This window comes from Rhodnius prolixus, unplaced genomic scaffold (genome assembly GCF_049639745.1).
Source record: "Rhodnius prolixus isolate KJV_2025 unplaced genomic scaffold, Rpr scaffold_1, whole genome shotgun sequence".
Classification (NCBI taxonomy): Eukaryota; Metazoa; Arthropoda; class Insecta; order Hemiptera; family Reduviidae; genus Rhodnius; species Rhodnius prolixus.
Genome location: NW_027411581.1, coordinates 46,341,624 through 46,356,601, shown reverse-complemented (window position 1 = coordinate 46,356,601; position 14,978 = coordinate 46,341,624). Strand labels below are relative to the sequence as shown.

Here is a 14,978-nt window from a genome sequence, read left to right as displayed (position 1 = left end):
GGGGTGGGTACGTTGAAGTGCGCTTATATAAGCAGCCAAAACTATGATTTGTAAACGCTACTAGTTAGTCATTTTTCAGCTGGACGGAGCAGAAAGAGACACAACCCGGCTGGGCGCAGTTTGGTGAGTAAGTCCGGACGAATTTTTATTAACTGAGTGCTGGATGTCTAAAGCCCGAGAGTTTGACATTTTAGTAATAATGGGAATGTAGGTTTAAGTGATTATGCGCGAGTTTAAGTTAAAAAAGAATGGGATTCAAGCTGGGAAAAGCAGAACCTCATTGTAACAGCTGGGGCTTTCACAGTAGATGTTGTTTGTAAATAACTGTTACTTAAGTGTGTACTTGTGTTACTATTGTGTTACTGCACAACGAACCGCAGGTATTTTAAGTTGCCCGCGCTGGCAATACGAACGTTATACGGTACATTGATGACTGGAAAAATAACTCCTATTCGAACGTTCTTTATTGTTGTATTACCACGTGTGAGCTCGCCCGCTGATCATTTTAGCTGTCATTAGTTAAGATTTGTATATTTATTGTTCGCCTAAGCTTATCGATTTCGAACATTATATTATGTTAATATGGGATTCAAAGTTGGGTATTATTTGTTACCTATCTTACCACAACACTAGTTTAGCTCGGCTGTATCCTGACAAATGGGACATGAAGAAATGAGAGTGAGTTGTCCTGCGGAAGCCTGACAATATGATAAATATGATCCTGACAATGGAGTATTTTTATTGCTCGGCGGTTGAGTAGCCGGGAGCTATACGGTATTTGGACGGGCCGGCCCTTGAGAGCGCTATGGGTAACCCTTACACAATTATTTAATAATTTTTGTTTTTGTAAATGACTGCTGTGGTAGTTAGATATAATAATTTATTAGTGCTATTTGATTTATCTATCATTTACACAGTGTCTGGAATTTGAGGCTTTAAACTGTAGCTTAGTTGGTGCGTGCGATTCTAAATAGGAAAGATAGTGAGTGGACAGACGGGTTGAAGCATACAAGCGAATGAGGTTTTTTTAAAAGTAAGCCTATTTTACAGTCATTCATAATTCCAATTACCAAATTAGAGGGTTTAATCAGAAAGGTAGGTCATACTTCACAACAAATAAATAAATATAAAAAAAAATAGGTATACAATGTATACAAATTTAGTTATTTGGGGACTTCCTATTTATAAGTACCTACTATAAGTTCACCTACGTAACCAATAACCACTAATCAAATTCAATAAGTTAGATTGCTTGAATAAATGAAAGGTTAAAACATTATATTTAAATATCGTAAGATTTATGAATGTGGTAAGAGGATCTGAAATAGAGAAGATAAGAGTAAAAACTAATTAGAAATAGAGGAGGAGAAATAGAGAAAGGCAAGAATATGTGTGTATTGTGTACCTTAAAAATAAAATTTAAATGTTAAATTAAAAGATACGTCTATTCTAAATTCTCTGATGGTTGGATGATTTCGTAGTGTCATGTTAATTAAAAATGGAGAGTAAAAAAAAAACAGAAAAAATTTCACACAAAATATGTAATTCAATTCGCCTTAAGTAAAAGTTGATTACGGTGTCACGGCCAAAGTAGAAGAGGATTGGTTGGTTGGTTGACTGGGCTTTGAACACACTTTGTTTGGTGAACAAAGCGTGTACAATACCTAAAATTGGGGTCGCAGCCTTTTTTGCATCGTCTTCTCACGGTGTGCGCTAAGGCTTTGGGAATCCTGGCTGTAGCAATTAGGAAAAAACCATAAAACACAATTACATTTAGAACTATTTATTGAATATTTGTATTTTGTATATTAATTCCAGTATATAGTAATTTTTTTCTTAAATCATACCTTAATTAAGTACATCTAAAAATATTTCTCTTTTACAATCCTTATACTGGCTTCCTACTACGAAAGTTTCATCGGAAATATTGAATTATTCGTGTCTATTTGAAAGAAAAGTAGAAACTAAGTCAAAAAGGTTGCTGATGGAGTAATGCGATGCGATTGATGTTGTTTCTTTAAAGTCGCTAACCACACTCTTAGTATGGTGTGTCCTTATGCTATTTAAGAGTAAACATGACTCCGTTAGGTTAAATGGAAAGAGATGTCTGGAGTCACATAATCTTATGTATATATTTTCTATTTGTGTTTTAATAAATGAATAAAACTTGTTTAAAAAATATTAGCGAATATTGCCTTCAAAGTTCTGTACTTCCTGCACAATCTTAAAACGTTTCAAAATTGGCTTTGTGTATTGAATATAGGAGCAATTGGCGAAAGAGAAAGCAGAACGATTGATAGAGCGAAATCAGGTGAGCGGACGAGTTCAATTACAAGTATGGTATAATGATGATAAGAACGAACTGGTTGTCTCTGTGTTCGCTGCTGATGATTTAGCCTATAGAGATGATCTAGTTTATGGATCTCAACCAGAAGCATATCTACAGTTAAGGCTACTTCCGTTCTCGTAAGTATTTTTTACTATTTCTGAAGTATTTTCATAAATGCTCTGAAACACAAAGTAATATAAATTTAGAAATAAAGTTAAAATTCAAAATATAATCTTTCTTAGAGCTTTCATAGAAAAATACTGTTTAAATGAACCAAGAAATCTATTTGAAAGTTGCTTATTTCCTTTAGTTACTTGTCAAGAGTTTAGCTCATAATAATTATAAAACCAATCTAATCATTAATCTTATTAATCTAATTTATATTATCATGCTTTAAAAATAATTCTTAAATTAGAGAAAATATTAAAAACTGTATGTCAAATTCAAAATTATATGTATACACAGACTTTCAAACTCAGATTTAATCATAAAATCATCATTTCTAAATGTAGGGACAAAAGAATAAGATAATAATAATAAAGTTAAAATTCAGAACGATTGTTAATTATAAGTTTAGAGATGATCTTAAGGAGAGTAAATCGCAAGAACTGATAAAATCTTTCCTATTCTGGGAGCATAGAATAGTATGAAATACTATGAAGTTACATTGGGCAGAAACCTGTTCCTGAAATGATCATTAAAAGGGTTGTATAATAACAAATTATATAAATCTTCATTAGAGAATTGGTCACATTGACTACCGATTTGCTGGGGATTAATAGAGCACAGAGTATTGCTGATTACAAAACTCACATATTATTTGCCAGGTGTAGTAATTTGACTTATTAGTCTACAAGTAGTGAACGTTAGCTGCATGTTTAAATATTCTTTCTTTCCTTCGATTTAAGAAGGAGTGCGTATGTGTAATCAATAAATGTTTAATTCCACTACTTGCACAGCATCATGTTTAAATCAAAATTCTTGATAATCAAGATTTTTAAGCAGTTTTCTAAGCTGGATGACCCTGCTAATGGGGCCAGTATTTACAGGCTATTGTTGCAGATGATCGGAAGCCTCCAGCTGTGGATCATCAATGGCCTTTACTGCGTTGAGAGAGCACATCGCTAACAGGTTACAGAGGTCCAACCTCATTTCAGTTCTCACCACTTAATTCGGAGTGCAAATTGGCCAATTGCAGTAGCCTCTTATAAAACTTAAGTGCACTTGATTCTAATAAATAAAAATATCTATACCCTCAAATTAAAATCCCTAATAGAATTGTGCTTTACGAGGTAGACTCATGCAACCTGCTTACCGTAGGCCAGTCATTCGTTTTCATCTTACTTAATATCTTGAAAACAACCTTGTTTGCCTTCTGGTATTTAGGTTTAGGGCAATTAACAGCATTCAGGGAAAGAGGAGTTGAAAAATTGGATCCCTATATACAAAAATTCCTTGGCCATCTATATCATTTTCCCTGGCAAATAAAAATGTCTCTTCAGCTTAGAGATCTAGCATTTATGAAGTTTGATCTCCTTAGTTTTGTTAGTATTTACTATAAAGGAGATTTGATATAAATGAACAATATTTATTCTTCGGATAACATATATTCTAGAAGGTGCTGAACCTTTCAGAGATCTGATTCTTGCTAAGCTTAATAGTTTAATTAAAAATAATGATCTTGTGTGGCACTGTAGAATTACTCGTTAGTACTCAATTTTATGTAGACTGGCTGAATTTGGTTTAGAGAAAGTAAAATACTTTCTGTCTCCTAAATTTATATTTTTGTCTTGTCTCCTGATTAGAGATAATTTCGAACCATTCTGGGTTTTTTCTCAACAATATAAGAAAAATAATCAATACTAGAACAGTAGCATATACAAAAAAAATAGCCTAGAGAGGACCGATACATCTCTGTAACTGTCATGAGAAAGTGGAAAGTATAATTTATGAGACTAAAATTAGCTTAGTTTTAATAAGAAATGAATAATGTGTCCTCTCTGCATAGGAGCGAAACAGCTGCAATTAAAACAGAAGTAGCTGAACCAACACAAAATCCAATTTGGAACACCACATTAGAACTTAAAAATGTTCGTGGCGAACATCTAATGGAGAAAACCATAGAAGTCACTTTGTGGGACTACAAACCCGATAAGGAGCAGGTCTTCTTAGGTAAATATATATGTAATACAGCTTTTAGTAGCCACTGGTTAGTAAAAAATTTAATGAAAATATTTTCACAGGGGAATGCTGTGTAGACCTTCAAAAGGCACTTCTAGATGACAATCCGGTTTGGTACCGACTGGAAGATCCTAGGCAATTAAGAAGTGGAGGGAATCGTTCACCTCGATCCTCCCTTGCAAGTGATACTTCTATAAGAACATTAAGGAGAGGCGATCGCTCACAGTCCGGTTCGTAACTGTTAAATTCAATCCAATGTTTTTATTAACTCAGTAGCCTGATGTAATGTGCGATGAAGTTAATTACAAATATCAAAATATGTTTATAATTTAAAATATTTTAACTGCCTCGGAATGCTTGTTCAGGAACATTCTCACCTGCTTCGAATTTTCATCCATTATCAGAGATGTGATCAATTATGTGTAGAGTACTTAGTCGACCACTTAGAATAACTTATTTTTATATGATAGAAATAAAGTCAACCAGCCCTGCCATTAGCATAACAGGGGCCGAATCCTCTTCTCAGATAGATCTAAGATAGTTACTGGCTCGGCAGTCGGATCTTTGCGGTAAAACCAACAATATTCATTGAATGTTGTCTTGTTAACTACACCACGGTTCCCAGGTTAAAATCGTTGCTATAAAGGCCTGTGCTGAGGATAACCTAAAACTGGTCAGCCTCATAGATACTTAGATTATTACTTTCTCGGACATCCAGGCTGCCCTAGAAGATTTGGCAGCGTTTAAAACCTTCTCAACCCAGTTGGTTGGGGTGGTTGTCTCTACCCTGTTGGGAAATCCCTGTGGTGATTTTCTGAAACCATAAGGTTTTTTTTTAATGGGCCCTCGTTATGTTGAAACGATATTGATATAAACTCACGAAATTCTGTTTTTCAAATCACATTCAATCTAAATTAGAATAACTGTTTGAATAGATATTCTATGAGTTCAGGAAACAAATTTTAAATAAGAAACTATTGTCTTTATAGAAGCCTATTGTGTTCCGGTTACTATTGGAAACAACCAATTCAGAAAAGGATGCAAGTACTGTCGGAGGTTCAGCCATGAACGGCGGATTGGTTGACACAGATTCGTATTTAAAATAGTGCAGAAACACAACATTCAGCTTTATTTAGAAATCCAGCTTTCCTTGCACAAATTAATGTATATAACATTCCTATGCATACCAGACTCGCATCAACCACCATTAGTTGCGAATCTTTATTGGAGACTTGCTTATTAAGATTTGGAGTTATCATCCTTTTAGACTTAAGGAATTCAAGAGCTAATTTACTATCCACATTTTCCACAGATGTAAAGGAACTAAAGAGTAAACCATGCTTTAGTCATCTTTCAAGGATATATTCCTTTTTTTTATTGGATCAACAACTGAAATTATTTTTAATTTTTCAGAGTTAAATTTTGAAGAATTGATGAATGGCCTTTACTATTCAATAGATCGACTTTTTTGAAAATTCCCATCTCAATTTTGTAATTCCTATACATATTTAGTTTTATGAACAAAGAAAGTTTTTGTTTTATTACATTTGTCTTTTATGGATTCTTGGACATTTTCTAGTGTAGTGAACATTGTTCATACAATGTTGCCTACAACAATATGTGCAGCTCAAATTGATGAAAAGGGATTGGGTTTTGGAAAATGGTTTGTAGGTTTGTTCATGGTCTGTGTCATGTAATTTATTATTTTAAAAGTTAACGCTTGTTTAAGTGTAATATTTTTCCAACAAACTCACTCATATTCTTTTTTAAATACTTTTTGAAAAATTTTTCAAACTACATTACTCTTTCATGGAACACTTAATTGAAATATTAAATTAAAATAAAAAAAATTCATTTCAACAACCAAAACTTGCAACAATTTACAACTTTATTGAAACTGGTCTTTGTACAAATATAAACCCTTGCTGTTTATACCTTTTACAACAATAGTAAAGTTCTATTTCACGAAGAAAGTAGTCAAGCTTGACCAATTAGAACTCACTGTAGGTAAAACTCTTTTAATATGTTAACAGCTAAGGCAATATATAATTAGAATGTAAACGTAAACAGAGTTTGTTATTTGAGAAATTAAAATTTAATATTGAGAAATATCGAAGCTAAAGGTTATTCATTTTTTATTTCACATTGGCTTAGCTGGCCGCTACACTTTATCCTTTGTAGATTACACCTTGATGTAAGAGTAGTTTTCACCAGAATTATTGAATGAAAATGAGCTCTGGAAAGCCTGAAACGTTTATTGCATAAAGAAATAATTCTGGAGACTGAATAAGCTTCTTGTTTTTACCAATAATAAATCTCTATTATTTTTCCTACAAGCATCTGATAAGTTGCAATTTCACCAGCTATTAGTAATGAGTAGCGTTATTAATAATAGTTCCAAAAGTGTTACCTAACATTAAAAATGACATTTCGTTGTTCAATGAGTGGAATATTGCTGCCTGTTGTTCAGACTAATAACGAATTTTCATTGAATGCGAGTCTACAATGCATGTCTTTATCTCCTGCTTATTAATTTTGGACGGAATTTAGAATCTATACTTTTACTTTATTCAATTCATTTCGCAACGTTCCTTTTTACATGCACTTCAATTAGGAGCTTTCAAATTATGAAGTTCAAAATATGCCATCATTCAGTGATATGTTATTCAAAAGCTGAGGTAAATCTTAATCGTCAACGATTAGATTCCATCCAAGGAACGAAAGCTAACGCCGAGAATAAAAACAAGCTCTACACATGAAATTTAAAAACTGCAGAATAGTATTTTCTGAGTGTTCTAGGATACTTTTTCTTAAGAAATATCAGCACAAATGCAGCCAGCTAGAACGGTATATTTATGTGTGCTTAGAATTTTGTTAAGAAGTAGTTTATATGGAATACAATTAGTTGTATTTAAAATCTGTAGGAGAGTTAAACTTTCGTGAGCTAAAAGTATTATAGTATACTTTTGTTTTGTAAATTGCACACGTTTTGTCCATGTTTCTATCAAACGTATATACCAAACTCCTTCATCCAATAGAGGTACAATGGACATTTTGGATTGTCTGCGTTCCTTCCCCTTTATGGAGGGACCGCTCTTTGTCACAATCTAATCTAATGGAGGCACAATACTTAAGTCTCATAAGCCATTTTGTCGCGATTAGAAATTATAATTTTTGTTACTGGGTTTCAATTTGATTTGGAATTTTACACAGAGGAGTTCCAGATGGCCTTACTTAAATAATGAAACTATTCTATTGTAAAAGTAAAGTAATTGCCATTTATTAAGGTACTTAATGTTTTACTTCCAAATTAGGGTAATTGCAGTTGTTTATTATTAACATTTTCTAACAAATATTGCTTCTTGAATTTTGTAAAGCCAGTGATGTATTGTACCTCTACTTACTTCCGTAGTGCATCATAATTTATTAGTCAGTTAGTTTAACAAATTGATAAGCATGCGAAAACCTAAGAGTTATCTGTACATAATAGTAGTAAAATCTTTCTTCGGTGGTATCAGAGCTAGTAGCTTTGATAACACATTATTTCCACTATATGCCAATTGTAATGTTAATAATCTTAGATGAGATCTTACCTTATTTTAAAATCCATAGAAATGCCTATGGAAGTTGATTTATAGAAAATTTGATACCGACCAAATAAATAATTCTGTGGATTAGGTATTGCGGAAAATGTTGCCAATTCTAAGAATTTTTTTCGAAAAAAAATTCATTTACCTACTTAAATATGTACAAATTAAATTTTTACTAAATACTTTTTTATTAAGATACTGAATGACATAATTTTTTTTTCTTTTATTACTTACCTTACCTAAGATCTTTCCATTACTTACTGCTGCTTTCAGAAACGAGCGATTTAGAACTTGAAGGTTGTATGTTTTTACATCCTGATCATGCATACATGGGAGGTTCCCGAAGAGGTTCAAGTCAATCGGAACAACTGGAATTTGAACCATATCAACTTCCAAGAGACTTTCATCCATCCAAATCTCTTCCGGGTTCCAGAAGAAGTAGTTTTCAGTCGTCGGAGAAAGGAGGTAATGAAATCATTTTATAAAAATGAATTGTAATAGTCTTAGTACCATTTTAAAATTACTTAATAGTCCACAAGTTACAATTTCAAGAAATTTATTTCTTGAGGCAGATTTTTTTTAACATATTCCAACAAAATTTGTTTTCTTCACATCCTATAAAGAACTGTTTTCGTTCATTAAAAAAAAAAAAATTAGATCCTGTAGATAAAAAAAATAATGTAGATCCTTTTTTTATGGGACATTAGGAAATAAATATGTATAATATGGTTAAATTTAGCTTTGTTGGCACATTTCAGACAACTTCGGTCTGACTTCTTCCTTCTAGATTGGTTTATAAAGTTCGAGTGAAGAATGTTATATCTATTCATATTGTTTTTTATTTAAGAAAATGTTAAAGTTAAAGAGAAGCATAAAGTTGCTTCTTTGCAGGTTTATTTTTAAATCATCTAATGAACGTTAAGTTGTTAGAAATATTTGTATTTACTTTTTTTGTAACTTAGCTCCCTGCCTATTTAACATAAACAAGTAATAATTATTCTTACAACATCAGTCTTAATGAACTCTCTTGTAACTAATTCGCTTCTTGTTCTTTTCAAAGAATTTGATGTTTCTTTACGATCAAAATGTTAGTTTCTTTTTAATTTGGGTGTATACGTTTAAATTTCATATATTTAAATATTTGTTTGTGTATAAAATTTAACTTAATAGATAAATTTAATTTGTTTATGAAAAGCTATGGCTAACATTAAAAGTTAACGTTTGAAAACAAAAACAAAAAATTAATACGAGATTCTCACTACAGTGTACCTGCTTAAAACAGAATGGAGTGATAAGCAATTCTGAAAAACGAAGTAAACTTCAATAGAAGGACTTCAATACCACTGTTCTAACTGAAGCGCCGTTTAAATGATGAATGTAAAATAAAAAAAGTAATGCCCATTATTTCTTTCAGTTCAACTTCCGGCCAGGAATTAATAATAGGTACAACACTATCAATTGATTCCCTTACATTTGTTAGCACTAGTTAAATTTGCAGATTACTACTGGTCCGTCCATTGCTGTTGAAATTTAGCTTGTTATCTTTACTGTGTCATAATTTGTTATTAATTGTTTTTAACCAATTGCCTCTGCAGTAAAAAAGTTGCGACTAGTAAATTTCCAAATAATTTTGTTAAAAATCAATAGATCTGTAATGTTTATTTTGTATTTGTATTGTTTTATGACCTGCAACCTGTCCAACAAACTCAGACGCTGAACCACCACCACCCAGTTACGTCAAAGAACGCAGACGCAGCTCTATATGCCGTGCTATGAGAGATCCAGACGAAATTTTGAGAAGTCTTAAAGCTGTCAAAGGGGAACTGCTAGGTAGAGCGGCTTCTATAAGAGATAAACGACGAGCTTCACGTGAGTAAAAATGATATTAAAAATCATAATAACTAATAAGATAAAAAGCAAAGCATTTAGATAAGAATAAATTAATTTTATTTTAATTATTATAATTTACTAAATTTTGGAGGGTGGCGTTAAGGTGACAAAATTTCAGGATATTTGGTTTAAACCCTTGAAAAATTGTATTCAAGTTTGGGCCATCCTTGAGTTTCTTAGTGTTTCCTTTTTCATTTTAATCTCCGATAATCTTACATAGTAGAGAAATTAGATCAATTACGCATGCTATTACTGCTCAAATGTTGTAAGACATACGAAGAAAATTAAATATTGAACAAAAGTCTTCTTAATTATCCAGTGGGAAGATTTCATGAAGTAAGAGTAGTTTGGGATGAATCCTCCATACTAAAAAAGTTCACTTCTTTCGAAAGTATGAATTATGTTAATTAGAGATAAATGTAGGCTCGATGAATCCCGTAAATGGAAACAAAGATAAATTATGAAAAAGGAAGGAATCAGCTTAGTATCGCGGTTACCTAGTAAACCAAAGGTCCTGGATTCATATCCAACCGACTGCCTTAGATTGTCTTCCTAGCAGCCTTTACAATCATAGCTTGGTGATGGACAGCTTGTCCAGAGACTGGCAGCGCCTAGAATAGGTTAACTAAGTAAAGTTAAATATAAATAATTTCCTTTAGAAAAATTCCATTGCTCGAAGCAATTTTTTCTTTAATGGAATTAATTTATATTTCGAAGCGATAATAATAATTTGCAGTTGCTCGTTTTCATTGGTAGTGTCGAATCCAATTCTTCAATATATGCTTCCCCATTGGCTTATCCTCACTTTAATGACTATGTTCTCTCTTTTTTTAATTTCTTTGTCAAAGGTAATTGTATTCTTGAAAATAACAGTGTTGGCTAGTTATCAAACTAGATTTGAATGAATAGAAATTCCTGAAGTTAATAGTATTAACGCTGCCTTCTAATCTTGAAAAGGAGAAGTATTACTAAAAATTATTATAGAACGTAAAAAAAAATACAAACAAACAAACATACTGAAATTCTTTTTAACAATTGATGTAAAAAAATAATTATTATTATTATAATACATAATATATGACTCTTTACACAAAGAAAAGCACAGAGATTTGTTTATGTGATAAATTTTGATTTTCTTTTTGTTTTGTTCCCTCTCTATATCACTTCTCTACACAAAAATATTTCTACTTTCAAACCACAATCTCTTCCATTTGGGTGCAGCAGAACAAAACTAAAATATAGAAGGTAAGACGATGGACTTCTAAAATGACTCTAATTTCTATTTTTGTTTTACCATAATTAACAACTGTTATTTTATGTTCAAAATCAATATCTGTCATGTCTGTCCCTTTGTTCAATTGTGTTTATTTTATTTTATTCATTTTAAAAGAAGTCTTATTTTTGCTTTATTTTATTTGGCGAACGTTTGATTGTTTGTAAATATAAACAGTATCATTTACATCATTTTGTCGAATTTTTGTTTATTAATTTTTATTTTTGTTTAATCTTTACACACAAAAATATTGTAAATGATTTAGTTAAATTATTTGTTACATTATTTGCTATACATTGTGGAACTCCTTAATTTTCTATTAGTTCTTTGTATTATAATCTCACTAGATGTAAATTAAATGTAAATTTCAGTATGTGTAAATAAAATGAAGAATATTAAAAATAGGGCTTTAATAGGTCATTTGGACATTTAGTTTAGATATTTTTGTTTTAATTTTATTTTTGTTTTGCATAGGCATTTAAAATATTATTACATAAGTTGGGTAATATTATTTTAAATGTTGCTAAATGTTAATTAAGAGCTTTAAAAGGGCGTGATTGAGTATTGTTTTATGTCTTCATTGTAAGAAATAATAACTTATTTAAAATTTTGTAGTAGATCCATCGGCACATCACCTAAAAAGGAAAAAAATCAAGATTTGGAGTTGGTCCTAAAAAAGCTCTCTCTCAAAAAAAAAAAAAAAAATATGTTTGATATATTACTATAAAATAATATTATTATAGTTTATACCTTTATAAATTCAAATGGAAAATAAGTTTTACCACCGAAGTAATCTTGCCTTGTGATCAAATAAGGAAAAAAATAATATTACTACAAAATTTTATATCAAGGTGCTTTTGTTTATTTATTTAATTTGTTGTTATTGCTTAATTGTTAGTGCAAAAATGAAGGCTGAATGTTAAATGGTAACAGAAAGAAGCTTAAAAAAAATCAACAGCATGACTGTGTGCATTCGATAACATAAAAATATTAGATTTAATACTTTAGATTTAAAACTGGGGTGTCATATTTTATAAGAAGTAGAATTTTTTTTCATTCATATGCGTACAACGAATTCCATATCAAACATTCAGATGTCACGTTGAAACCCCTATCGAAACAAAATTAGTCGTTTTTTTTTAATTACATGTCCCATTTCTTTTGAATATGGCATATTTCATCTGAAGGTATTTTGTATTTCAGTCCTCATTTTTTATTGTACTGGGTTTACTTCACCGTCTCGATTTGATTTGTACCTATACAACAAATTTTTGAAGTACGCGGGACAGAAATGTTAATTGTAGCAAATTATAAAATGGTGAAAGTTTTATTTATTTTTCTAGAGTAATTTTAAAAACTCATTGATATAAATTTTCAATTGTAATTCAATTATTTGCTGAATTTCTATTTACTTTATAAAGTGAAATTAGTGATAGCTAAATAATAAGTCAATGGGAAAATCGCGTTTTCTGAGGCCTGTAAAAAAATCAGTACCGCAGACTTTATCACAAATACAGCCAGACAAAATTCTGTTGAAGAATTTTGCAGTGAATGTTCTCCCGACTGTTTTTCGGGATAGCCAACTTTGCCTCAGTTCTGCTATTGGAAGGATCAACAATAGAATACTTTTCTTTCTTCGTTCTACAATAACGCCGACAGAAGGCCAGTTGGCTCCGGATGCTAAAGACCTTGGATGTTACAGCGCCTTAAAAAACGTAAAAAATAAAGGACCGAAGATCAGCTTACCCAGACCAATGTTTCCTGATGGTCTAAGGTGGTTGAATGCCTATCGATAGAGTGTATTTCGATTCTCAAGGTTCTAACACATTAATATTCTTCAACTTGGAATATTTGACCCACATCACTTCTAACCAACATTATAGTTTGTAAAACCGTAAATTACACTGAAATTTAACGAAACTAATAGGAATTTCACAGAAAAGTCTAGGAACTATTGAACTATCTATTGAATAAAGAGCTACTTCTTCCAGTTAAGAAACTCGATTTTAATTTTATTTCTTAAAAGAAAGTAAGTTATATAGAAGGAGAGAGAGTAGTTATTGTACAAGATTCATAGTTGTAAAAAGAGCGTAATAAGACAAGTAGAAACTGAAAGGGCCCCTTGTAACTTCAGTAAATAAATCACTCCATGAATAGATGTTTCAGATAGCTATTTATTGGCTGAACATTGCTACCTTGTCCAAATAAAAGGATAACCATTAAAATTTTTGTATGCAACTCTCACTTGGTAACTTGTCTGATTTTATAAATATTAGTGAAAATTTAAGTTGGGCTACGTGTTTGACTACAAGTAACGTACTGTTTCCTGGTCTTTATCATAGATCACCCTTAGAAGATGGAACCACTCATCCACGGTCTTTAGGAAAGTTGTAGCTTGAGCGGAAAGCTGACAGTGGGATAATCACTTTTTGTGTTATTTATGTCCTCCAAATAATCTTTGAGGGATATTCTCTGAATTTAAAAATTAAAAAAAATAAACTAGGAGAATTCTAGGATTTCAAAGGAAGCCTCACGACGGGCGGGATAGCGGGCAGTTTAGTATTACCACTCCAAACTTTTTTTATTTAAACTGAAGACACATTTTCAAGCACTAAAATTTTAATTGAGTCAACAGCTAATCATCTATTATTTGATTGAAAGTTGTACTGATAGAAAATAAACTATTATTAATTTAAAATGTTCTTAAGGAAAAGGGAAATACAGGAATCGTTTTAAAACATTGCACAGTTTATTAAGGAACCTCCTGAAAAGTACCAAATTAAGAGTCGCAGAAAAAATTCATTATAAATGATTTTTACCACATTGCTGCAGTCTTACACTAACCTTAATTCGAGCAAAAGAATCCATTACATTACTCTTCTTATCAAATAAATTACTTGTTTTAAAATAACCGTTTTAGAAAGAATGTCTGTTTTCTGTTATTGATTCAGCACTTTCTATCATATTTTTCAGTTTGACTTTGTAATTAGCTCATGATCATCTTTATTAATTAAAAATTGATTATATTTGCAGGATCGGGGAGTCTGGCCGGAGGTGATATGCGCCGAAAAGATTCGGCTGTTCAATTGGAACTTACATTCAATCAGTCCAGTCCCAGTGATGAAGAGGATAAGTGGAGGTCACATTTTTATTAATTTCTATTGTGGATGACTTTAAGTGCTTCTCTGCTTAAACGATTAGCTAAATAAATTTAACACCATGGCAGTTTTTAGTTTTAGTATTCAAATATATTTCTTTAAAATGAGAATGAAAGATAACATTTGTACAAATGTTAAAGAAATATATTTGTAAACATAGACTATCCAGAACTGTGGCACATGACGACATAATGGTGGTTTTAATCAGTGGAATGAATTAGCTCGATGTCATTCCTGTTCTTTTCAAATTTCGAGTGACAATATTGAGCATTGGCCAGGGCACTCCTTAACTTTGCATCCAAACAAATAATCATTATGACGATCTTTAAAAAGAGTGCGATCTACTTCGCGTTTCATTTTGTAAAAGAAATCGTTACAATATTTCGTCTTGTTTGATATAGAATTAAATGAATTGCGATGATTGTTTAAACTTAGATTAGTATCTTCAAATTACTGGCATCCAGCTCACTAACTGAGGTACCATTTACGAGGGTCGTTGAAAAGTCCGTGCAAAGTCAGAGAGATAGCACTACTGGCGCGTATCGAGGTTATGTTTA

General features: G+C 31.6%; 1 protein-coding gene across 9 annotated transcripts in view; it reads left to right on the top strand.

Annotated features, from left to right (window-relative positions):
* Fife (regulating synaptic membrane exocytosis protein fife) overlaps nucleotides 1–14,978 on the top strand; it is a 261,312-nt gene that overhangs the window by 234,923 nt on the left and 11,411 nt on the right. For 7 of the 9 annotated variants that reach the window (XM_074141668.1, XM_074141641.1, XM_074141627.1 and 4 more), the window contains 6 exons: nucleotides 2,264–2,466; nucleotides 4,338–4,501; nucleotides 4,573–4,740; nucleotides 8,374–8,565; nucleotides 9,811–9,969; nucleotides 14,297–14,402. In XM_074141668.1, the coding sequence (XP_073997769.1) occupies nucleotides 2,264–2,466; nucleotides 4,338–4,501; nucleotides 4,573–4,740; nucleotides 8,374–8,565; nucleotides 9,811–9,969; nucleotides 14,297–14,402 (992 nt within the window). Of the gene's footprint in view, nucleotides 1–2,263; nucleotides 2,467–4,337; nucleotides 4,502–4,572; nucleotides 4,741–8,373; nucleotides 8,566–9,810; nucleotides 9,970–11,211; nucleotides 11,236–14,296; nucleotides 14,403–14,978 lie in introns of those variants that run through there. The other 2 variants (XR_012462484.1, XM_074141676.1) reach the window with 2 other exon arrangements.